The following is a 24,505-nucleotide window of genomic DNA, read 5'->3' on the forward strand; positions in this document are numbered from 1 at the left end:
CCCCCGCCCCGGCCCCCTCCGCCACACACCCTGCGGACACACAAAGGGGCCACCACTGGCTTTATCCGAGCCTTTATGTAAATTAGAAGCAGAGAGCCACGAGCCTGCATACACCTTGTGTGGCCACAACCCAACCACCCTCCCCGGCGGCCGCACAGGAGACGCCGGCCCGCAGCGGCTCTGAGGTAGGGGCGACAATACCGGTACTGGCGTTCTGCCCTGAAAGGAGGCACACCCAGTCACGTCCACACCAGCCGCTCAGTAGTGAACAGTCAGGGTTCACCTCATGTGAAACCTCCAGGGTCCCAAGCTCGATGGCTGGGGAAAAGCTGCTGGTGGCCTGTGCGGGCCCCACGGGGTCCCGGTCCCTGAGGGCCACCAGCAGCAAAGGCACCTCGGACACTGCAGGGCAGGAGGGGAGGCCGCCGCCTCTCACTTTCTGGACCATCTCGAAGGTCCCCCGCAGAGCCGCCCTCCCTCCGTGTTTAGACGAGTAAAAACAGCTCAGTGAGGAAGTGGCGTGGTATGTGCACCTCCCGCAGCGCCGGCGGCCCTGAGATGCGGCAGACAGAAGCTGCCAGCCGCTCCCCTCGGCAGCGCGCAGGGGCCTGGGCTCTGTCGCAGCCGCAGACGCAGGTGGGCGGAGGGGCTTGTCCAAGGGCAAGTCTCTCCTTCGGGCCACAGCCCACCGATCCCCAGGACCAGCATCGGTCCCCAGGCCGCTCCACCATCGCCGCCCCTGCTGGGAAGGCGCACCCGGACGTCACCTGCACAGCCGCAGGTGGGGATGATGTTTCAGCTTCTCCATCAGCTCCTCCTCCGTCGGCTCCTCCAGGACCTCCCTGCAGTTGGGGAGAAGGTGTGGGGGAGCTCTGGGTTCTGGGGGAGCACACGCACACAGAGACTGCAGAAAGCCCTGCCCCTGCTCTCTGTGTGGCAGAACCTCAGGGACACGGGACCGTGGCACGGACTGGGGACCCGGGACTGGGGCAGGTCTTCGGGATGTCTGCACGGCGCTCCTAAAAGCCCGGATGTGGGCGGGAGGGGGTGCACTGCTGCTGGCGCTGGACCGAGAACGGCTGTGACGAGGCCACCGATGCCCACGAGGGAGACCCGTGTTCCAGAGCCGGGCTGCCTCTGGGACCGCCGGCACCATTCTGTACTGGGGGAGGACCCAAGCTTCCACAGAGAGAAACAGGGAGGGTTTCCTCGGGCCACCTGTCCACATCCGCCAGCAGATCACCTGCAGGCTAACAGAACCCGGGAGGGGGGGGGGGCACGGCTTCCCTCAAATATGCTCGACTGGGAACTGGGAACCAGGACAGAGTTCACAGCCGGGGCGGCGGGAGCAGAGGCCGCAAGGGACCTGGCCCCGACCCCAGCCCAGCTCCGGCTCCACAGCAGGAGGCCCAGGCTGCTGGGAGCACTGCTGTCACGGAAGCCACCTGCCCTGCCTGCTGCCTCGAGCGCCCCCATCCCACCTCCCCCAGGGGCTGAGCAGAAGCCCCTCCCACCCACACACCTGAACAAGAGGTCCACAGTGCTTATCTCATAGGTGGCCTCCAGGTCCCCGGAGAGGGACTGCAGGTGGCCTCGGCGGTCCCACTTGTGAAGGAAGTTCTGAGAAGCGGGCGGGTGGCAGGTGGTCAGTGGGTGTGGGCCCTGCATGCATCCAGCCTCACCGCCCCCCCCACCATCCAGGGTCCAGTGCAGGAGAGGGACAGCGCATCCCAGACCCCAAACTGCTGTCCAATGGCCCCCCCACCCTCCAGGCCTGGCCCTGGGGCCTGGGAACACCCACAGGTCAAAGGTCAGGGGCACTGCAAGACCCTCCTGGCAGCCAGGTGCACTGTGCTGAGCCCCAGGGAAGGACAGAGCCTGAGCTCAGGGCCACCTGAACCCGGCACACTGTCCCAGCCAGGCCCCAGTGAACAGGCGGGGTCTCTGTACCTCCAGAATCAGAGCCAAGAACAGGTTGACCCAGATGACAGACGACATCAGCCACCATAGCACGAAATAGACCTTCGACCACCTGCGGAGCATGAGGGGGGGCCCGCCCGGGACCCACAGAGATCACTTAGGGAGCACAGGGCACACCCGTGGCAGGTCCCGCTGCGCCCCGCCCGGTAATCCCAAATGTCGTTCCCACTTCGGAGCAGTGAGGCGCCCAGGGCAGCAGGGCCAGCAAGAGGTGGCACTAGGCCTGAGCCTGGGCTCTCCCCTGGGCTGGTCTGAGCTCCAGGCGGAACCCCTCCACTCAGAACCCCTGCCCCCGCCCACACCTCCCGCCATTGCCCTGTGGAGTCCCCAGGGCATCTGCTCCTCCCACACGCCCGCAGAGAGCCCAGGTGTAACCCAGAGTCACAGGCAGGGCCCTGAGGCGACGGGGTCACTCACGGGCCCGAGAGGCGCTGGTAGGCATCCAGGAACACCTGCCAGTTGTTCACCACCATCACATCCCACAGCGTGACCAGGGCAGCCTGTGGGCAGCAGACACAGTCCAGGAGGCTGCAGAGGCGGGGGGCTGGGGTCCCGGGGCGCAGGGGAAAGGGCTCACCGCAAAGTCGTCGAAGTTGTTGGCCCAGTACTCCAGCTGCTCGTAGCTGCCGCAGGGCGCAGAGCCGTTGTAGGGGCCCAGGCTGGGGGCGGGGCGGGACAGTGGGTCAGGGCGGGGCCAGGGACACACGCCCGGCATACCAGACACGCCCGCACCAGCCCCTGGAAAGCGTGGAACCCACCGTGGGCCCCTGAGAAACAGGAGAAATGCCCGACCTCGCGAGGTGCTGTGAGGTCAGCAGGGAGGTGAAAGCTGAGGGCACGGGAGCGGCAGCGGGGGACACTCTCGCAGCTGCCGTCACTCCACACTGCACACTCCCTCTGCCAGCTCAGGGCCCCAAGGTCCAACAGGGGCCAGGGCTGCTCTGGGCAGACCTTGGGAACATTCAGACTCTAGGTCAGGGGGTACAGGAGGGGGAGGGGAGCTGACTCAAGCCGCCCCCGGCGCTCCTTCAGCCCCTGCAGGCCCCACCTCACCTGCCATTCCCAGGAGGAGCCACAATGACACCCCGGAACAGGTTAAGGCCGATGATGGCGAAGACGTAGTACACCACCTGCAGAGGCAGGGCCACTGGTCAGCACAGCCCACAGACGGCCCACAGACAGTCCACAGACACCACAGGTGTCCCACAGGAAGCCCACAAACAGCCCACAGACCACAGACGAACCACAGAAGGTCCACAGACAGACCACAGACAGACCAGACAGCCCACAGACAGTCCACAGACAGACCACAGACGGCCCACAGACAGTCCACAGACAGACCACAGACAGTCCACAGATGAACCACAGACCACAGACAGACCACAGACAGACCAGACAGCCCACAGACAGTCCACAGACAGATCACAGACGGCCCACAGACAGTCCACAGACAGACCACAGACAGTCCACAGATGAACCACAGACCACAGACAGCCCGCAGACAGACCAGACGGCCCACAGACAGCCCACAGACAGTCCACAGACCACAGACAGCCTGCAGACAGACCATAGGTGTCCCGCAGGCAGCCCACGGACGGCCCACAATGGAACACAGACCACAGACGGCCCACAGACCACAGATGGCTCACAGGTAGCCCAAAGATGGTCCACAGACGGCTCACAGAGCCTGGCTGGCCTTGAGGGTTCACAGGTTGGCCACAGCCCCCAACACTGGGGTCCCGCTCCCAGGCACCCCCTCCTGAACACCAACCTGCCCCTGAGGCACAGGATGGCCAGAGAGGAAGAGGGGGAGCCATTGCCGGGGCGAGTCCCAAAGACTACCTGGGCCCTGGGAAACCATGGGGACAGCCAGGACTATCAACTAGGAAGTCCCGCCATGCTCCCCGCATCCCCCAGGGAGCACCCAGGAGCACCACCCAGCAGCCTAGGGGCAGGGGCTGCTGCTGTCCCTGGCCTGTCCCTAACACTGCAGGGGGAAGGGGCTAACCCAGCCCCCTTCTGGGCCTCAGTTTCCTCCTATACGCAAACAGGGGTCTGTCTGGAGAAGAGGAGCTGTGCCTGATAAGAGGTTCCATTTCTAGCCTCCTGCAACAAGGACGAGCCCAGAGCACCTGAGGCTCCCCTCCCAGGTGGCCCCCCAGCCCCCATGTGCTGCTCAAAGTAAAGAGCAGAAAGGCCACCATCAGCCTCACCAGTGCAGCTGGGCTCTCTGGCTCGTCACTTCACCACAGCTCCTATCCACTGGCCCTGGGCCTGGAGCAGCGCCAGGCCCACCCGCGCACAGCCACTGACCAGGCTGGGCCACGGAAGAGCCACTAGCAGCTGGGGAAGGCTGACCCCAGGGTAGGGGGGGTGGCATCACCTTCCCGGGAGTTCCTGAAATGCCCCCGGGAAAGGAGCCAACCAAAACCTCATCTGGGGCCTCTTACGCCTCTTTCCGTCAGTTTTCTGTGGGTCCCATGACCCAGAGGGCAGGAGGGGTTTGAAAGGGACCGGAAGGCTCTCTGGCACGCAGGGGGCGCTCTGGCTCCTGCCCCGGCACCGTGCTTCCCGCACCTGCACCGGCCGCTGCCCTCACAGGGACCCTCCTCCTTCTGAGCAGCCAGCCCAGCACTGGCTGGCGGCCTGGCGGACTCCAGCTCCCACCGGGGCCCACACGGGCGCCTGACTCACCACCAGGATCCCGCCAAAAGCCCGCATGTTTCTGATCAGGTCCAGGATGGTGCTGGCCACCACGGCCATCAGCTGAGGACAAGGAGAGAGCAGAGCCCGGTTCCTCCTGGTCTCCAAGAAGGCGGTGCCAACCCTACCCACGCCCCCCCCAGAAAGGTGGGTGAATTACCATCAACCACACGCCTGTACTCACACCCCACGGCCACCCTTACACACCCACCCACAGGCGCTCATTCACCCCCACACGTCCAGACACCCCGCCTGCCCAGCCTCAGGTGGGTGCGGGCTCCGCATCCCTGCAGCGAAGCCCAGTGTGCAGCACAGAGCGCGCTGCCTGCCGGCCCGCGGAGGCCGGGTCAGCACTGTGGGTCTGGGGTGACTGTGTGTGAGAAAGGGGCCTCAGGACGCAGCTCCCCACACGCAGCCTGAGCCCACCCACCACACCTGACACGTGCGGGCATCACAATGCTGGGGGCTGGCGGGTGGAAACCTGCCTGCGTGTGTGCATGTGTGTGTGCACGTGTGGAGTGTGTGCATGTGATTTGTGGGTGCGTAGGGGTGTGTGCGCTGTATATGTGGGTGTGACTGCATGTACGTGTGTGTGGTTATCAGTTATGTGTATATACACTGTTGGGGGGGGTGTGTGTTACTGTGACTGTGTGTGACCACGTGTGATGAGACACTACATGTGTGTGCTTAGGTGGATATGGTTGCAAATATGCCATGTGCATGTGTGTGACTACACGTGGTTACATGTGTGTGGTTGTAAGGGTTGTGATGTGACTCCTGTGTGCCTGAGTGTTCATATGCACATGTACAATCACGTGTGTGCGTGTGTGTGGCGTGCGCAGAGGCTTCCGTGCAGCAGCAGCCCGCCACAGGCACCCAGGACCCTGAGCTGTCCTCAGATGGTTAATACTGAGGGGTCCCAGTGACCCAGATGGGACAGCAGGAAGCACACGTGCGCACGGGGGAAGGACCTGGACACTCAGAAAGGCGCCCGATGTCCTCGACGTCTTTCCTCCTAAAGTTCCTAGGGAAACAGACGGAGCAGGGACCTCTGCCTCTGTGACATCGAGGGTGATGTCACTCACTACAGACAAATGAAGAGACACCGAGGCTCGGAGGCAGGCACCGGCCACCCCTTCCTGCTCTGGGTGCCCCGAATGACCACTGCGCTCAGCCCCGCTTCCGCCCCTCGTTACCAGGAGCCACGGAGGGGCCCAGGCCGCAGGCCCCGCCCCCACCCCCACGCTGGGCGCACCTTCATGCTGGGGATGATTCGCAGGAACCGGAACACGATGAGCATGTTCGCCAGGCGGACCATGTCCCACAGCGACAGCAGGCCCTTCATCTCCGGCTTCCTGCAGACACACGCCGGACAGGGGTCGGACAGGGGTCGGGAGAGGCCCGGGGCGCCCGCCGCAAGGAGACAGGACACACATGAGGAACACAGAGACGAAGAGCGTGCAAGGCGGCCACGGGAACTTGGCCCAGAGCCCACACCAGCCAGAAACCCTCCTCGGGACAACGGCAGAGCCCGAAGGCCTCGCCCACCGCCCAGGGCCACAGTGGTCAGGGTTTCTTCCGGGGCCCACCCCTCCCTGTGGGGCAGGACTCACTGCCTTCCATCCGACACGACACCACTGAGGGTCCCAGCAGGGGAGACTGGGCCCCCGACCCCTGCCTCCGACCCCACCTCCTGACCCTACCCCTCTTCTGTCTCCTGAGCCCTGAGCCTCTCCCTTGCTCACCAACCTCTGACCTCATACCCTGCTCCTTAACCACATCTCCTAACCCGACCCCTGCCTCTGACCCCACCTCCTGTCCCACCCCCCACCCCTCACCCTCTAAACGGGCCTCAACCCCCGCCTCCAGGAGTGCCTTGTGGCCTCACCACGCCGCCATTCCTGTCAGTGTAACCCAGCCCACCCAGAACGGCAGCCCCAGAATTCTCAGACGAGTGCGCGTCAGGCACAGAACTGTCCCCGCAGACCAGTCGCTGAGGCTGCGCCAGCCCTGCCACTCTCCCCCAGAAAAACCCTTCCCAGCAGTTCCCCCAGAGCAGCCCGAACAGCAAGAGGCTCTCAGGCCCACTCCATCTCTCCCCCCACCGCTCAGCCCAACAGAGGACCCACAGGCCGGGGCCACCAAGGGCCGAGGCCGGCGTGTGCTTCCCGGGGTGACTGTGTTCTGGGCTGCATGCCCCAGCAACTGCCACAGGTTGCACCTATAGCAAGGTGCCCTGGGACCCCAAACTCCATCCCTCTGTGTGGCCGGAACTGGGAGTGCTGGGGCTTGAAAAGCAGAAGGAGAGCAGCGAGCCCCGGGCCCATCCCTGCCATCTTACAGGGAGGGACACCGATGCCCAGACCCAAAGTCACAGGACTTCCAAGCCAGAGGGGGCTGCAGCCCCCCTGCAGAGCCCGAGATGCGCCAGCCCTGAGCTGGGCCTCTCCGCTCCACCGGCAGGGCGCCTGGGCCACATGCTGCACCCGGCACTGCGGACTGGACGCCCTGACAGCTTCCTGCCGCAGCTCTGGGGACTGTGCTCTGAGTGCGAGTCAGGGGAGCTTGGAGGAGCCCCTGGGGCTGGGGGGGATGGGGCAGGGGCAGCAGAGCTCCGACTGGCCCACTTCCCTAAGAATGGGGCGCCTCCCCTTGAGTCCCGGCAGCCTGAGCAGGCCCGGCTGGGCGGCGGGACACCCCTCCCTGGGGTGCCAGCTGGGCGCAGGTCCCTGTAGCCTTCCCCCGTCCTTCGGTGACCTACCAGCCCCGGTGTGGGAATCCATACACAGCCAGAGTTGAGATCTCCAAAACCTTCAGTCACAAAAGGAAAGAGGGCATCGCTACAGCAGTGTCGCCCCGGGCAGCTGCCAGGTGAACCATCAGCGTGGTGACGGGGAGCAATCGGAGCTCTGTCCTTGTCCCTACGGGTCGGTTCGGTTCCCAATGTTGGGACTTCCCGGAGCTGACGAGGACACCCTGGTCTCGGGAGCAGTCAGGGCTCATACTCGCGCCGAGCAAGGGAGCAGCCACTCCATCAAGGACGGGCTGAGAGGCCTTTCTCGAGCAGTCCTCGCTGCTGTCCCAGGGCCCCCCGGCTCCCCTCAGTCAAATACAAATCCGTGTCGCCCCGATACCGCTGCTCACACATACAGGGCGCGACCCCTCACCCCCACCACTGCCTGGGGGAAGGAGACGGGACATGCCCCAAGCCCCCCTGCCCTCCCTTCGCCCATGTCAAGGCCCCACTATCTTTGTGGTGTCCAAGGCTGCACCTGGGGCTGAGGGTGGCGGGTTCCATAGGGCCCCCCTTGGGGGTTGGCGCCCGGTGCCGCAGCTCCTGGAGCCCGGCAGCTGCCCGCCCCTTCATCACTGGAGGGCCGTTCCTGCAGCCCTCCGGCCCTCAGGCAGCCTGACCTGGACCACAACGCCTTGAGAGCACATCCTCCCCTCCCCCAGAGGCCACAGCGGCCGCCCCAGGGCTCACCAGCAGGATGACAGTGAGGAGCCCGTCGAAAGCGTTGCTGGGGTAGGACAGGTAGCCCAGCAGGCCGAGCGCGAACACCTTGAGCAGCATCTCCGCCAGGTAGTACAAGACGAAGACACAGTTGAAGATCTAAAACGGGCCCACAGGTCTCAGCGCTCGGCCCTGAGGCCACCGGCCTCCCCGACCTCACCTGCCGGCCACTGGGGCTCGTGAACCCTCGCCGCCCCCCCCACCCAGCTTTCTCCTCACGACCCTCCCTCCACCGTCCGCCCCACTAAGGGACCACACAGAGCTTAGCAGCCTCGCCAGCCTCCCCTCCCACCCTTAGCTCTGGCAGCCCATGCCAGGGCAAGTCGCCAAGCGCTAGAATGGCCCTGCCACCCAGCAGCCCGGAGCCCCTCGCTCTGCTCCCTGTCACCCCAGCAGAGGCCACTGAGCAGCCTCAAAGCTCACCCCCAGGATGAAGTCGTCACGGTCACGGGGTAGGACGTCCGAGTCTCTCACCAGGAACACCTGCAGAGCCAGAGAGGAAGGGGCTTGCCAGCCTGGCCAGGCCAGCGCAGGAGGAGGGGCAGGAGCAAGGCCCCTCCCGCGGCCACCCACACCCGCACTCACACACACAGACACAAGGTTCATCAGCACGATGAAGTTCCCCAGGCAGTCGAAGTAGCGGTGGCCGAAGAGGAACTGGGCGCTCTGCAGAAACGGGGACTGGTACTCGGGCCGCGGTGGGTGCTGGAGGGGACGCAGGCTCAGAGACCAGGGCCCAGTGTGGCCCCCACCCTCCCATCTGGGATGCCACGTTTCCCTGCCTGGTCTCAACCCCAGTCTGTCAGCCCCAGGACGTCATCTCTGACACAGAAATGGCCTCACCCATGGACACGTCCCTCACAGTCTTTAGAAACCCAGGGGAGGCAGAAACGACCCGGGCGCCGCAGCCGTGAGGACTTGATGAGACATCGTCACACGGCCACCCCAGGGGCCCGCAAAGCGTGGACCAGTGTGGGAAGTGCTATGTGAAAAGCACGCGTGAGTCCCACACTGGCAGCTGCGAGAGCCTAACGCAGCGGGAGCCCTAGAGGACGCCGCTGAGCGAGAGGGAGGACATGCAGAGGGGAAGCCGCATCACCCCGCACAGGTGAGAAAGCGCTTCCCCGGGTTCGTGCACACCACACCTGCGGTCCGGGGGACACACGGACACCCGGGCGGCACAGACGGGACCCCAATGGGTGCACTACTTCTGAACCACCTGCCCCTCAGCACCCAAGTCCCCGGCCACGCCCACTCTTTCCCAGCAGTGAGCCCGAGGTCAGGCTTCCTCAGCAGGGACTGTGGGGGGCAGCGTCATGGGGGTGGGGGGCGGGGTGGTTGGCTGCCCCAGCCACATGCCGACATCGGCCTGCCTCTGCCGTGAACACGGCCCCACAAACTTCTGGGCCCAAGCTCCCACGTCACGTCGCCATTCTGGACTCAAGACCCGGGATGCCATGGAGAACTTGTGTCCCCATGCCCACTTCCTATGCCCCACAGAAGAACGCTGCTGAGAAGGGACACCCCACATGACCACGGCCACGCAGGGCCTGGCTCAGGGAATGTGAAAAGAGTTCAGGAAACCTAAGAAAACCTCCCGACAGGAGGCAGGGACACAGGGGCGGACATGCAGGCCGAAAAGCCAGCCACTGAGGTGGGCTGTCTGTGTCTCCAAAATCCCTGTTCAAGTCCGGACCCCCAGGAGCTCAGCATGTGCTTGTGTTCAGAGACAGGGCCTTCGAGGAGGCCTTAGGGAAAAGGTCACAATGTGACTGGTGTTCCCCTAAGAAGGGGGTTAGGACACAGACACGCACAGAGGAACAGCTATATAGGGACATGGGGGTGGGGGGCTGGCCGTCTGCACGCCCAGGAGAGAGGCCTGGGGGAGAAGCTGAGTCTCTGGCCTCCGGCCCCCAAGGACCAGGAGGCAGTAGACCCTGCTGTCGGAGCCCCCAGGCTGCGGCGGTTGTCATGGCAGCAGAGCCAATGGATGGCACAGGGATGGACGGAGTCCAGCCAGCAGGCGTCAGACTCCAGCGCTGCTGAGCACCCACCCCCAGCCCCAAACTGCCTGGGCACACCTCAGCTGTCCCTCAGCACCTCCGAGCACCCCTGGGACCTACCACCTAACACGCAGGCAGCGGGGTGTCCACACACGGTGCTGACCTGGAGGGCAAGGCCCCCTGGTGACCACAAACCAGTATCGGGACGAGACACCGAGGCTTCAGACAAACTCAGACCCTCCCGGGAGAGGACACGGGGAGGAGCGTGAGCTCTGTCTCGGAGACAAGAAACCTGTCTCCGAGGGCAACCCGTGGGCAGGGTTCTTCTGGGGACTTCGTGAGGTCGGCCAAAGCCCAGCTGCCACCAGCTACCCGTCTCCATTCCCAGTTACCACCCTGGGGCTGGAGCCTGTGGGCAGCCCATGTGGGCGCCGGCCATGGAGTCACCCGGGTGGTCACCACCCACAGACACTGCAAACCCCCACTCGCCCCGGGTGGCCCTGGGCGGGACTTGCGCCCGCCCCAGTTACCTCTTTGGTCACCCTTCTGTCAAACTCGTTGAAGAGTTTCTGGAACTCGTCAGCTGACAGCAGGCCGCTGCCATGGGAGCGCACCCTCTGCAAAGCAGGGGCACGGGTCAGCTGGGCCGGCCAGGCCGGACACAGGAGGGGCCCAGAGCCGGGGGTGCCACCCCCGCTTCGCTGAACTGACCCCCGGTCCCAGATAGGGGACTGCAGGCCCCCATGACCACAGGGAGGGGCCCAGAAGCACAGGCCAGGGAGGGTGGGGGACAGCACCTCCATGATGGCTTGCTTCCGGGTGCTGTCCACCTGGACTTTCTGAAGCACCTGCAGGAGGTCCTGCGCCTTCACCCCGGCTCTGTGGGGGAAAACACGCACGCCCCCGTGAGCCCACGGTCCCAGTGCCCAGGTATCCCGACCTCCGGCCCGCACTGCACTGCACAGCCCCGGGCGATGACCAGCAGGTCACAGCCATCCCAGCGTCTGCAATCCCGAGACTGTCCGCCCCCGCAGCAAGGAGGCTGGGAAGCAAGGCGCTCACGAGCCTCCCGGACTGGGGCCTTCCAGGCTGGCACAGCCTCCGACAGGGGCACGGTGGGGATGTGGCCCAGATCCCTCTGTCCCAACACCCACGTAGGGCACAGGGTGCCAGTGGGGGAGCAGGAACAGCTGCTGGGCCCCTGGCAGCCCAGGACCTCAGAGGGTCATGCAGTTAACTCAGAGCCAGGAACTCTGGGAACCCTGGAGGAGCCGTGGAGTCCCTGGCAGCTGGGCAGAGTGGTGCTGAGGAAGCGCCCGGTGAGCACAACTGCCCCCCAGCAGCAGCCCCCACGGCCCCACAGGAGGGGGCCCAGCGCCCCGCACTCACCCCTCTGCTGCTGAGGAGAGGACCTCGTAGGCGGCCCGGGTCCCCAGCCGCTTCCGGAACAGTGAGGCCTGGAAAGATTTCTGCAGGGAGGGCGCCTTTGAGGGGCCCAGCTCTGCCCACCCAGGGCAGCCAGCCCCCCGGGGCCCCAGCAGCCTCTGAGGGCGCCCTGCCCACCTGCAGCCAGGGATAGCCCCTCGCTCAGCAGGTACCAGATGACAGTCACAGAGAAAGGAGCAAGACTGCAGGCTGCTGTGCCACCCACTAACACAGGGGTTCCTTCTCAGTGCACTTGGGGTCCCCGGTTCTCCCGCTGAGGTTTCGGGGTCAGATGCCCCTGGAGCTGCAATCTCCTTGCAGCTTCCCTTAGAGAAAGAGGGGCAAGGGAGGGAATCCCTGGAGGTGGGGACCAGGAGGGAGCAGGATGCGCACAGCTCCAGCTCATCCACCAGAGGGAGCCAGAGGGCAGTGCAGCGATGGGGAGGGGGGACCGGTCCCACCCCCACAGGAGTGGCCAGGCGCTCAGGCCCTGCCCTGCACCCAGGGGCAGCAGCGCGGCTCACCAGCAGGTAGCCCCGGAACTGATTGTAGATGATGGCCGTCAGCAGGTTCATCAAAAACAAGCTTCCTTCAAGAGGAAAACGCCACGGTCAGCAGGGCAGCAGGTTTGGGGGCTCAGGGCTAGGGCAGCACCCAGAGGCCACACAGCAAACACCGTGGGTGCTGACCAAAAGGACCTGGACGATCATGGGGCAGGGAGCACGGCCTGGACACACCTCTCACCCAGCCTCCCTGGCCTGGTCTCCACAGGCCAGTGCCACCAGCCTGCCCGGCCACAGACACGGAGGACAGAGGTCATCAGTGGTCACAGGCTGCAAACAGGCCACATGGAGGGGACGTCACGGGCTCAGGGACCAAAGTGAGGCGAGGTCACAGGGACGGGCAGCATTGGGGACCTTGTCACAGGGGACAGACCTGTACCCTGGTGCCGCCCCCGGACCCGCCTGGACTCACCGATCAGGGTGAACACTATGAAGAAGATGGAGTAGGCCCGGTTCTTGGAATACGCGGGAACCATCACTGAGAAGGAAATTGGAGAACCTGAAACTCGCTCCCCACCTTGTCGGCTCCCATCGCTGCGTGGGCCCTCGGCCTTCTCCCTACACAGGGCCTGCGCAGGAGAGCTGGAAGGCCTCCCGGCCCAACCCCGATCCTCGCACCCCTGCTCACATGCCCCTGGTGATGGGGAGCTCACTACCTTACAAGGACACTTACCCCTTGTGCTAGGCAGGAATCTGCCCCGAGACCACTCCCTCCCACAGACTGCAAGTTCAGCAGTCTCCCTCAGGCGACGCGCTGGGACTCTCAGGTCACAGGGGAACAGAGCTCAGGGGCCTGCTGCACTCCTCTGGGTACAGAGGCCAAGGGCTGCCCTCCTGAGAAGGTCTCCACAGTCGGTGACCATCCCTGAGCCCAGGATAAAGAGCCCAGCTCAGATGGGCAGGCCACAGGCGAGCCATCGAGGACTACAGCGCCCCATCCTGGCCACGTCTCTGGCACGAGCAGACAGGGATCCTTGGCAGCCCCAGGGCAGCACCACCGCACGCTGCTGTGAGCCGGGCCTCGGGAAGTCACATGCGGGGGTGGAGGGACCCCCAGACACACTGCCATTCGTTTTTAGCCTCTCAGAGGAGTCAGGAGAGAAGGGGAAGAAGAGTCAGAGGGGACAGAGGAAAAAGAAGGAAAGAAGAAACAAAGGAAAAAGGAGAAAGGAAAGGAAGGAAGGGCAGGAGGGAGGGAATCCAAGGCCTTCCAGCAGGAGGCCTCAGGCACCCCTGGTGGGCTCCCCGCTGGGCAGCAGCCAAACCTCCCCCCACTGCCGGGCTCACAGGCCCCCACACCTGGCCCCAGCCCCAGCCCCACCGCGCACACACCATCGGGGTTGTTGGCGGTGGTCAGCAGCACCAGGAGCGAGGTCAGGGCCTCCGGCAGGTTGCGGAAGTAGGTCAGCCTCTCCCTGTCCTGCCCGTCGTCCTGCTGAGAGCAGACGAGGCAGCACTGAGGAGCCACGCATGCCTCCACCCCAGCCAGCAGGACCACTGCCCTGGGCTCAGCCACCCATCTGTCCTGCGTCTGCCCTCATTTCCCAGCAGGCCCTGAGCTCAAGGCCAGATGGGATCGAACTGGAGAGCCAGTGTCCAGGGAAGCCGCCCACCTGCACAGACACCAGCCCCTGGGGCAGGCCCGCTCAGAACCCTGGGGGAAAGCTCTGGGCGGGCCCGGCTGACGGTGTCAGGGCCTAGGGACCGGGAGACCACACACAGGGGCCAGCGGGGGCACTTTCAGTCCGATGCCACACATGGCAAGGTGTGAGTCATGAGGCGAGCCAGGGGCAGGGTGGGGCAGCAGGCCGGGCTCCCAGGAACCCCACTGCAAACTGCCAAGGCGGGCGACGAAGAGCTGGCCCTGGAGCGGCCCCCCTGGGACAGCCACCCTTTCTCCGTCAGGGGCCTTGCTGGCCCCCGAGTCAGGGCAGGGGCTCGCGGGGCTCACAGGAACTCAGGCTCAGGGACACTCACGGCCCTGGTTCCTGTCGGCCACGGGCTCCCTGGCCCCTCACTCCCTGGGTGGGGGCGGGGGAGGAGGCTCCTGTCCCTGACCCCCTCTCTGGGCCAGGCTGCGTCGGGCCTGAGGGTGCAGAGGACAAGGAGCCCACAAGGGTAGGCCAGTGTCACCCTGTCCTCTGAACTCCGACAGTGGGGGGACTGGGCCAGCACCACGACCAAGACGCACAATGTTTGCCCCCACACTACCCCTCCCCCCGTAACACGGCTGCTCTCTCAGCCCAGGCCCCTCCGTGGGCAGAAACCGAAACCCGCTAAGGGGCCACCCCCTCCAGACCCTTGGACATGCAGCAACCGCAGGTCAGAGGCCACCCCATCGCCTTGGGCCCCGCAACACAGCAGCCAGGCCGGCGTCCCTGGATGGCCGCTGGGGACTGAGGTTCTGTCAGCTGGTCCCCACCTGGCCCAGCAGCCTGACACCTAGATGTGTACACACAGTCATAGAGTCACACACAGTCACACACAGAGACACACAGTCACACAGAGACACACACAGTCCCACTCAGAGACACACCACACACAATTATACAGCCAGCCCCTCCCACCCGGGGGTGAGACGGGACAGTCCTGTCTCCCCTCACAGGCAGCACAGCCCCAGCCCCCAAACCCCATCACAACCTGATGAAGACCAGCCCTGGCCGGGCGCTGGCCACAGTCCCAGGACAGAGAGGCAGGGCAGCATCAGCCCTGGGAGGGCAGTGGGCCTGGCCAGGAAGCGAGACAGACACACTGGACCTCAGGTGGGCAGGTGGGGGGCCAAGGCCAGACTGATGGGGGGCCGGGAAGCCGTGAGGGGCTGGAAGGGAGGGGACCCCAGCGGGGAAGGCAAAGTCCATGGCTGGAGGAGGGACGTGGGGAGAGGTGCCTGTTGGACAGGTGGACAGGGGATGAGAGGGGTGAGGCGGTGGTGCCACCCCGGGACCCCAGGTGCCAACCCGAGGGGCCTGCCTAGGAGGGGAGCAGAGAAAGCCCAGTCAGTGATGGGGGGGGCAGCAGAGAGAGGCAGAGCCCCCGAGCCCAGAGGCCCAGGCAGACGGGGGCCAGGCAGGGCAGCAGCGGGGCACGGTGGCCACCTGGAGAGAGACGCCCGGACTGCCGGGGACCCCGCTCGGCAGGCAGCCCTCATCTCTGCTGGTGGCCCAAGGGCCACCAGCAGGGCTCCCAGCAAGGGCCCACCCTCCCATGAGCTGGAGAGTGGCGGACGAGGTGGGTACCTTGTCGCCCGTGAAGAGCAGCATCCCAAACATGGCGAAGACACACAGGTGGAGCGTCAGCAGCAGCACCACGCTGGGGGGACACAGTGCTCAGGGACCAGCCGCCTGCGGGCTCGCCTCTCCGCCCCACAGGCTGCCACGCGCTCCGGAGTGGGTTGCTGCCCTCCCCGAGCCTCTGTCTTTGGCAGAGAGGTGACCAGGGGGTCCAAGGGCCCCACGGACTCTGAGGGGAAAGCCCACCTCCACCCACCTAGGCCGGATGGCCAGGGGTCAGCCAGGCGAGCCACTGGGGGGTGACTGGGGGCAGGGGGGCAACTGCAGGTGGGGTGGAAGGCAAGCAGTGGGGCGGGGAGCAGCCACAGTGGGGACGGGGTGGGGCACCGGGACTCGCAGGCTGTCTGGGCCATGCGGGGCCACTGAGGGGCTGCCAGGACCCAGGGCCTGACGGCCACAGACACCCAGAGGAGGAGCCCAGGGACGCAGAGGCCAGTGGGGGAGCCCAGGGGTTCAGACTGCAGGGCAGGGAGCAGCAGCCCACCTGGCCATTTCAGGCAGCGACCACCTGATGCACTTGAGCGTCTTCTTCATCATGGAGGAGTTCTGCAGCAGGAAGAAGGGCCGCAGGAGCCGCCGGAGCCGCAGGGGCTACAAGAGGCGAGGACCCTGAATGCCGGGGCTCTCAGATCCCACACTCACCTGACACGGGAGCCGAGCCGTGCAAACGGCAGAGACCCAGCTGCTCCCCACTCCTGGCCACGGCCCTGGCTTCCAACTCAGACGTCCTCACTGCCCCAGCCAGCCCAGCCCTGCAGAGGCTCAGTGTCCCTCCCGGAGAGGGGGGCCAGCTCAGAGCAGCGGCTCTTGCCCTGAGGGCTGTACCACCCCCTGGGGGCTCCGCCATGCCTCCTCTCTCCTCAGCCACCCCCTCCCCCCACCTCCCTCTCTGTGCTCTGGGCCTCACCTTCCCTCAGAGAAGCAGGCTGCACAGGAAGCCCGCACCCTCTCCTTCCCCTTGTTTACCCTGTCAGAACCGAAGGGCCCTGTGCCCCGTCTGTTCTAGGACCCCCAGTCTCTCACGGACTCCCTCAGGCACCCTCTCCCCTCTCCACTCACACACAACGGCACCCGCCCTTCCCTACCCCTTGTGTCCCTGCTCCTGCCCCAGCCAGTCAGGCCGCCCGTCCAGAGCTCAGGACCCATCCACGGTGACCTCCAGGCCTCAGAGCCCAGGACGGCATCTGTACACTGGTGTGGGGCACGAACAGCTGCCTGCCCTCCACCCAGCGCCTCGGGCCATCTCTGTGCCTGGCCCCCGAGCCCTGCCTCTCTGGCCTGACACCCGGGCAGCCCTGTGGTTTCCGTACGGCATTCATGCTCTGGACCCCCAAGTTCAACCTCTAACCCACGCTCAACCCCAGACTCACTTCCCACGGAGAGTCCTGTCTCAGAAACAGGAGGCTGGCATTGTCCCCCCCGCTGGCCGGGAACAACCCATTTCTAAAGCAGATGCTTCCACCAGGGACACACCCCAACTGCTCATGAAAAGGGGCGGGGCGCTGAGGGCGGTCTGTGTCAGGGGCCCTCCAAGGCACGTCCAATAGCAAACACTATCAGAAAGAGCCAGTGATCCAAGAGGCAGGACCACGAAGGACTCAGGCCCCTCAGGAATGGACGGGGCCCCCCCAGGTAAAGGATGCAGGCAAGCTGGGGAGCACGGGGGAGGGGAGCAGGAGGAAGCTATAAATTTCAGCGAGGACCACGACCAGCGGCAACACGGGTATGCGTGTGTACTGCATGTCTGTGGCTCCTCCCCATCTCACACACGCCGGGTGGTGAGCTGCACAACTTAGGCTCGAGGCCACAGGGTGTTCGATTGGCCGGTAAGCTGGGCACAATGACCGTCCTCAGAAAGGAGCCAGTGGAGGCTGGGCCCTCTTGGCTCCCTTTGTGAGCAGGGCTGCTCTGTTGTGGCAAGGGGGCCAGCTCCCTGTTAGGGGAACTCGCAGGCTCTCGGTGCTCCCAGCAGTGGGAGGGGCGTGTGGGTGCTGAGACCCCCACCGGCACTCCTCCTTTGGCAGCTGCTCCCCGCTCCACTCTGCCCCTGGGGGCCGTGGGGGGACCGGGAGGCAGGAGGAGGGACATGGGACCTGTCTGTTCCTCCAGCACCTGGGGCAGCCAGCCGCCCTGTGCTTTCCAAGCTCCCAGAGCCAACCTCATGGAGCCTCTGGCGGCACCAGCCAGCCAGTGCCCCCACCCCAGAGGTCAGAGGGCAGGTCCCAGCTCTGGGAGTCCGGGGGCGGGGGTGGGGGGGGTCCTGGAGCTCTCTCTGAGTTCTGCTGGGTCTCTTTATGCTCTCTCAGTTTCTTGGCACCTGCTGAAGTCCCTATACCCAATTCTCTCCACTAAAGCACCTGGGAGCCGTCTGGGTTTCTGCATCCCCAACCAGCCCTGATGGGCACAGATGTCCCCAAACGGACTGTGCTCCCAGGAGCTCTGAGAGGAGAAGAAGGCTGCCGTCAGAGAGGCTGGGCCGCCTGTTCACTGGGGGTTCTGCTGTCAGGGGCCCAGCTTCAGGCACGTGGCTGGGGGAGGCCTGGGGTGCAGCTTTCAGGGGGACCCGCCAGTAGAGCAATCAGGTAAAAAGGAGTGAGGCTCCCAGGTCCGCTGCCTTCTCCAGGCCTCAACGTCACCTGCAGGGTGGGGACGACTCCCCAGGCAACACACGACTGACCCCTGTGCAGGCTTGTGGAGTGGGGCTGGTGGGTGCAGGGCCTCAGGACCCCGCCTGCCCTTCCCCTGGGCAGCTCTGCCCCGAGGTCCCCACTCCCATCTCAGAGCCACCTCACCACCTACCTCCTGGCAGATGAGACCCAGCGACACCATCCAGTCCAGGAGAGATGCAACCAGGACCACAAGGTAGGCCAGCAGCCAGAGACTCTTCCGGAACTGGGCCCACCCCACCAGGTAGCTCTGCAAGGGAGACGGTGGGTGAGCGGCGGCCCCGCAGCTAGTCGGTGCATGCGGCACATGGACCACCTCGGCGAGCCGTGCCGTCTCCACACGACTTGGGGAACAGGGAGCCGAGCCCTCTCGCAGCCCCTAGGGACTTCAGGCAACTAGTGACCTTGAGCTTGGCACTGGTCAGCTCGGCACTGGTGTCCCGCTCCACTAATTCAACCATCAATTTAGCTCGTGCAGCAAAACGCAAAGGCACAAGACTCCAGTAGAAAAGACCAGGAAACAGAGAGAGCAGATGTCGCCAGGCAGGGGGCTGGGGAGAGCCTCCGCATCCTGAGAGGGTGGGATTGTGTCTTCACCTAACTGCCATTTCCCACCATCGCAGAGGTCAGGCGTGAAGATAAAAATACGCACTCTGTCACCTTTCGAGAACTCCAACCACCCAAAAAATGCCAATGAGCGCTTCTCGCCAGTTTCAGTTCCAGTCTGAAAACCCCCCGGCCTCCCAACCACACAATGGGCTAAAAAGAAGAAATAAGAAATAAGAAACTGCCGGGGCCTCAGTCCCACAGGCACCCACACCCCTCTCAGTCAGGGCCAGAGGCCGAGCCGCGCCTCCCACAGCGGGGCCACCGCTCAGCGTCAGTGGCCGGAGCCTGCAGGCAGGAGCGCTGCACTCCTCTGAGGGAAGGAACAGAGCCGGCCTGGCCCCCCTGCGCCTTTGGGCTCTGAAGCTCTGACTCAGAAGCTCAAGTGAGCTGGGCAGGGCCCAGCTCCAGCTGCTGGAGGGTCTGGGTCTCAGGGGCCGCTGAGCCCCGCCCTCCCTGTGGCCCTCCACCTTGGGGGTGTGGGTGGAAGTGGGCCTGGGAGGGATGGGTCCTCACTGCCTGGCCCAAGCAGCGTTCAGGGCTCCCCCAAGGATGTGCACCCCCGACTCTCCGCTGCACTCAGTCTACCCTCTGACAGGGGTACAGCTCCACCCCGAGGCCCGGAATTCTCAGAAACAGAGGCCTCTGTTCCCAGGGTCAAAGGGCACAGGCAGGAGAAAAGGCAGCCAGCTCCAGGGCCTTCAAAATGACTCAGAAAAGCAGCAGCTGGACTGCGGGCGGTGGGGGGCACTGGGTCCTGGCTGCAGCCCCTGGGGGCGCCCCCTCACCTTCACGGAGAGGTCGGCCGCAAACACCAGCAGGCACAGGCCCTCGATGCTCTCTGTCAGGCCACAGGGCGGGTTCCAGGGCTTCGAGCGGTAGCGGACATCCGAGGTGCTGGTGAGCGAGGAAGGGGTCTCAATAAAAGCCAAAGACAGGATCAAGAAAATGATGAAGCTCAGGAACCTGGGAAGGGGCCGAAACAAGGTGAGAATGTGAGAACCGGCCACACTCGGGGCCAAAGGGCAGATCGGCGGGCAGAACACCCACAGAGCAGCGGGACAGGGAGGGACCACGTCCCGGCTGCGGCCACTCCGTGGTCAGGTGACACTGATCAGGTAGAAACGCAACTGCCATGGCTGACCGGAATGTATGGAAAGGAGCCCTCACCAGAGAAGACCTCCTCTCTACTGGGGGGCTCCTTTCCCATAAAGGCAGGAGACCTTCTCCACCTAAGGGACAGGGCACCTGCCGGGGCCCTGGGACCAGCCTCCCCGACCCCAGCTGGGCCTTGGGAACCCCAGCCCCCGGGTGCACTCACCATTGGCTCATGTATGAGTAGTACCAGCGGTAGAGCCACATCGACCCGGCGTCCATGCGGTGGTTAATGGAGCGGTACTGGAAGCCAACGGTCACGGAGGGCAGTGTCAGCGGGGTTCCCCGGCGCCACACAGCACAGCCAGCCCCGTGCAGGCCCAAGGCGGGAGACAGGCTATGGATCATGGGGTGAGCGTCCACCCAGCACACAGCCAAGTCCCACTGTGCCACGCTGTCAGTTTGCCCGGCAGACCCCCAGGGCAGGTGGGCAGGCCCACCGAGGGGACGCTCCCACTCTGCCCGCACAGCTGGGCCCTCAGTGTGGCCGAGAGGCTCTCTGCTCTGTGCGAGGCCCACCCCCACTTCACCGGCATCACCCCCAGGACACCCTAGCCTGTTAGTTCACACGTGGGACACTGCTCACTGCCACATTCTAGTTCCCTACTTGAGCCTGCGTGTCACTTGCAGGCAGGGGATGGTCCTGCCATCTTAGGGCACCCTCCACAGGACCTGGGACAGGCGGCAGACAGCAGGTCTGCAGGAGACGGTAACCCCACGGAGACGACAACTGGGGGCTCCAAAGGGATCCCAGCGCCCACTGTCAGGGCAGAATCGAGGAGGCTGTGCCCAGAGGCCTGGCCATCACAGTGACGCTGACCCCACAGTCTGCCCACCTTGGCTCCAGCCCCCAGACGGCGAGGAGCCAAGGTGCCATCAGGGCAGCCATCAGCCAGTCTCCACAGCCCCGGACAAGCCCAGGCCCCAGCAGCAGGAGCAGACGCCGCCCACCTGGATGGCGTCTTCGATGAAGACCACAGCCTGGTCAAAGCACAGATCCCATCTGGCCGCGGGCCCTGGGGGCAGAGAGGGCAAACACAGGAGTGAGGGAGGGTATCCCACGGGGCTCCCCGAGGTCAAGGAAAGAGCCCCGCCTCTTCTCCCAGGCTCTGGAAGGAAATGCCCTTCGCCTTCTGCGTGTCTGCTCCCACCTGGAAGACCACCCCCTCGGTGTCGTGCCCTGCGTGGGGCAGGGTGTGAACAGGGAAAGGGTCTTTCCACCAAGAGCTTGGTACACGGGCCCACCGCACTGCTCGTGTGACCTAACCCCTAGGGAGTCTCAGCCTGGAGAGACCAACAGGCACAGCTTCTGAGACACGAGGAGACAGGTGGAGCCCTGGCTGGTGTGGCTCAGTGGACTGAGTGCAGGCCTGTGAACCAAAAGGTCACCACTTCGATTCCCAGTCAGGGCACACGCCTGGGTTGTGGGCCAGGTCCCAATTTGGGGGCGTGTGAAAGGCAATGGATCAATCTTTCTCTCACACAATTACATTGCTCTCCCCCCCTTTCTCCTTCCCTTCCCCCTGCTCTAAAAACAAATAAATAAAATCTTTAAAAATTAAAAAAGAAGAGACAGCAGCTAGGGGCCCAGGCTTGCTCCAGGCCCAGGGCTCAGTCCCGGTGGGCCGCCATCACAGCAGGCCAAGGCCCCTGGGCGCCCGGGCACTGTCCAGCGCTCATCCAACACTCTCGCCTGGTGCCTGGGTGCTGGGTGTGTAGAATCCTGGCGTGGCCGCCTGAGCTCACCAGTCCTCGGCCCTGGGGGCACCGAACCTCAGGAAGGCCCGTCCCGCCGGCTTTGCAGTCCCGGCACCAGCCCCACTTTCCCACCCTGCGGCAGCCAGAGGGGTCTTGTCCCAGCTGCTCACGTGTACCTCACAGCTTCCTGCGGGTCTTCCTGCCATAGGACAAAGGCTCCACCCTCAGCCTGGCACGTAGGGTGCCCACCTCTGCCCACCATCCTCCTCTCCTGTAGCTCCTTCCACCAGGGGTCCTCCCTGCCACTCACCCTGAACTTGGCTCCACCAAGGCCAAGCTCTCCAAGGCCTCCAAGCCCTTGCACAGGCTCTGAGCCCTACCGGGAGCACTGTCTTCCGCCTCAGTGGTCCAGTGACTCATCAGGTGGCAATCACCTGTCACCACCCCCCCACCCCCCCAACTGGCCACAGCAGGTGGGAGTAACGAGTAGAACAGAGCCAGAGGACCATAGGGGCCCGAACACTGCATCCCACATCCACCCTGGACCACTCTCCCTGCCCAAAGCCTCCCCCCTGCAACATCGGGGTCTAAAGCCCCCTGCCCTCTTGCTCCAGGCTCCACACTGCCCAACCCGACCACTCCCTGTGTGACCCTGGGCAAGCCCCTTAACCTCTCTGCAGCTCAGACAGCTGTGCAGACTGAATGGGTTACTGTAGCTGAAGCGCTGCTGTGCGCAGTAACTTCGTAGCATTTGCTATTATTATTATTCAAAAGCCCCTTTTATAGCACAGCAATCCCTTGCCCTCCCCTCAACGTTTTCATAACCAGTAAGAGCAAGGAGAAGAGACAGCCACTATCCTCACCCTGTGGGCCTGTTAGGTGGGGCTCCGTGGAAAGGACCAGGCCGAAGGGTTCCCTGGGGTTGGCGGGACACCCAGCAGCAGGGGGGCCCACCCTCACTAGTAGGAGAATCTGACTTGGGACATGCAGCCCCAGCACAGGGCCCCACCCAGGAGCCACCGGAAGGGGACTGGGCAGAGACTGAATGAGCCACTCTCCTGTCCCCACGTCTCCTGAGCCGCCTAGCAGTCCGGCAGGGAGGCCCTGTTCACACTCTCAGAAGCCCCTGCTGAGGCCACAGCGGCCGCCCCCACCCCCACCCCGGTCTCTCCGGTGAGGTCTCATCTGCCGGGACCTGCATTGACCCGGCACCAGCTCCCCAAGCTGAGCACAAGGCCTTCCAAGGATCCCCTCGGGCTCCTCAGCACCCCTGGGGGCAGCACCTGCAATAGGCCCCTTTCATGGAGACTCAGAAGGGAGGCGAGCAGGCAGAGTCACACAGCCAGGAAGTGGCAGCAGACAAGGGCACCCAGACCCCCAGACACAAAGTCCGTGTCCCCTGAATACCACCATACTCCCTGTCCCGGGCCCTGGAAGGCCCAGCACAGGCTGGATGGGGGACTTTCCGGGGACAGTTTCTGAGAGGGGCAGGCAGGCAGCCGCCTCAGCCTCCAGCCTTCTCATCTCTCCTGTCAAGCCCTGCCAATGACTCCATGGCACACAACACAGACCCTCCCGGGCAGAGGACAGTGAGCCCAGAGCGGGAGAGCGGCCTGGAAGGAGCGCCCAGCCTGGCGCTAGCCACGGCAGCACCAGGCCCCAGGGCTGTGGCCTTGGACAGGTCCTGGAGCCGCTCTGGGCCAATTTCCTCCTCTGGGCCAGTATAATGAGGCTGAGGCCCTTCAGCGATGGGTGGACTACACCCTGCCTGCCTTCCTTCCTCCTGGGGATTCGGCAATCTCTCTGCGGGTAAACAGGAAAGCCAGGAGGGAGCTGCAGAGGGCAACGGGAGGAAACTGCCCCGGTCTGGAGAGGCCTGGCCCTAACCCCCGGCTGGAGAGGACCAGTCACTGGGGAGCCTCCTGGGGTCAGGAGTGAGAAGGTAGAGCAAAAGGACTCGCAAGTTACTCCAGGCTGGGTTTGGATCCCACCTGGGCCACTTCTTGGCGGTGTGTGACCTTGGGGAGGAGAACAACCCTCTCTGTGCCTCAGTTTCCCCCATAAGAACAAGGAAAGTGGAAATGCTGCCTCGGAGGAGTCCGCAAGGCGATCTGGGTCCGCCCCGGGCACTCCGAGGGGGCCGCAGAGGGCGAGCTGGCTGCCCCGGGCGGCGTGACCCGGGGCTGGGCGAGACCTGAGAGGCCCTCTCCACCCTACTGGCCCGGGACCGGCACCAGCCCGCGGCGCCTGAGCGCCGCTGCCGGCGTCCCCAACTCCGCGCCGGGGTCTCAAGGCGCAGCGCCCCGCCCTCCGGAAGGCGGCTGGCCCCGCGCCCCGCGCCGCTCGGGCCCTCTCAGACCTCGGCCAGCCGTGGGGGGCGCAACTGCAGTCATAGCAGCGACGCGGCGCGGGCCGTGGGACCCCCACGCGCCATCCCCGCGCGGCCCTGCCTCCTCCCCGGGCCGCCGCTCACCAGGACCGACTTGGACGCTGCGGCAAGCGGGTACGCCCGCCGGGCAGTCGCGCCCTCTGCCGCCGCGGACCCGGCTCAGTAGGGGCTCGGACTCCGCCATGGGGTCCACTGCTCGCTGCCGGGACCCTCACAGAAGCTCAAAACTAAAGCGCCGAGCTCTACTGCGCAGGCGCAGTGTCCCCGCCCCTGGCGTTCGGGAAGGGGAGCGAACAGCACTGTGACGGTAGGGGATGCCCTTCGCTACCAGCCAATGAGAACGGAATTCTACCATGTGAAGGCGGGGCTTCTAGGGCCCCACCCCTGCGAGGGTGGGGTTCAGCTTTCATCCACCTGGGAGGGGCCTTAAGGACCCTGAATCCCCAGCTCTGCTGACAGCGTAGGAATCCGTTTTGCAAGTGTGTGGGATACGTGACCGCAAAGGACACCTCC

General features: G+C 64.9%; 1 protein-coding gene across 8 annotated transcripts; it reads right to left on the bottom strand.

Moving 5' to 3' along the window:
* Positions 1–203: 203 nt before the first annotated feature.
* Positions 204–24,245, bottom strand: TPCN2 (two pore segment channel 2). 8 transcript variants are annotated; one of them, XM_053925389.2, is made up of 25 exons: positions 24,077–24,245; positions 20,857–20,921; positions 20,072–20,148; positions 19,539–19,716; positions 18,278–18,394; positions 15,963–16,069; positions 15,425–15,497; positions 13,521–13,620; positions 12,601–12,666; positions 12,150–12,214; positions 11,590–11,669; positions 10,998–11,079; positions 10,731–10,817; positions 8,783–8,902; positions 8,621–8,680; positions 8,168–8,296; positions 7,445–7,494; positions 5,939–6,038; positions 4,675–4,746; positions 3,034–3,110; positions 2,558–2,639; positions 2,398–2,480; positions 1,951–2,032; positions 1,523–1,620; positions 204–842 (listed from the first exon to the last, which is right to left on the bottom strand). In XM_053925389.2, exons 1-25 carry the CDS (start codon positions 24,174–24,176, stop codon positions 764–766), a joined length of 2,229 nt encoding a protein of 742 aa, XP_053781364.1. In that variant the 5' UTR covers positions 24,177–24,245; the 3' UTR covers positions 204–763. The 8 variants fall into 8 exon arrangements, with proteins under 8 accessions (XP_053781364.1, XP_053781365.1, XP_053781363.1 ...); XM_053925390.2 differs by having other exon boundaries at positions 8,789–8,902; positions 13,521–13,623; XM_053925388.2 differs by having other exon boundaries at positions 13,521–13,623.
* Positions 24,246–24,505: the final 260 nt, after the last annotated feature.

The sequence above is a fragment of the Desmodus rotundus genome, chromosome 5, assembly GCF_022682495.2.
Source record: "Desmodus rotundus isolate HL8 chromosome 5, HLdesRot8A.1, whole genome shotgun sequence".
Lineage (NCBI taxonomy): Eukaryota > Metazoa > Chordata > Mammalia > Chiroptera > Phyllostomidae > Desmodus > Desmodus rotundus.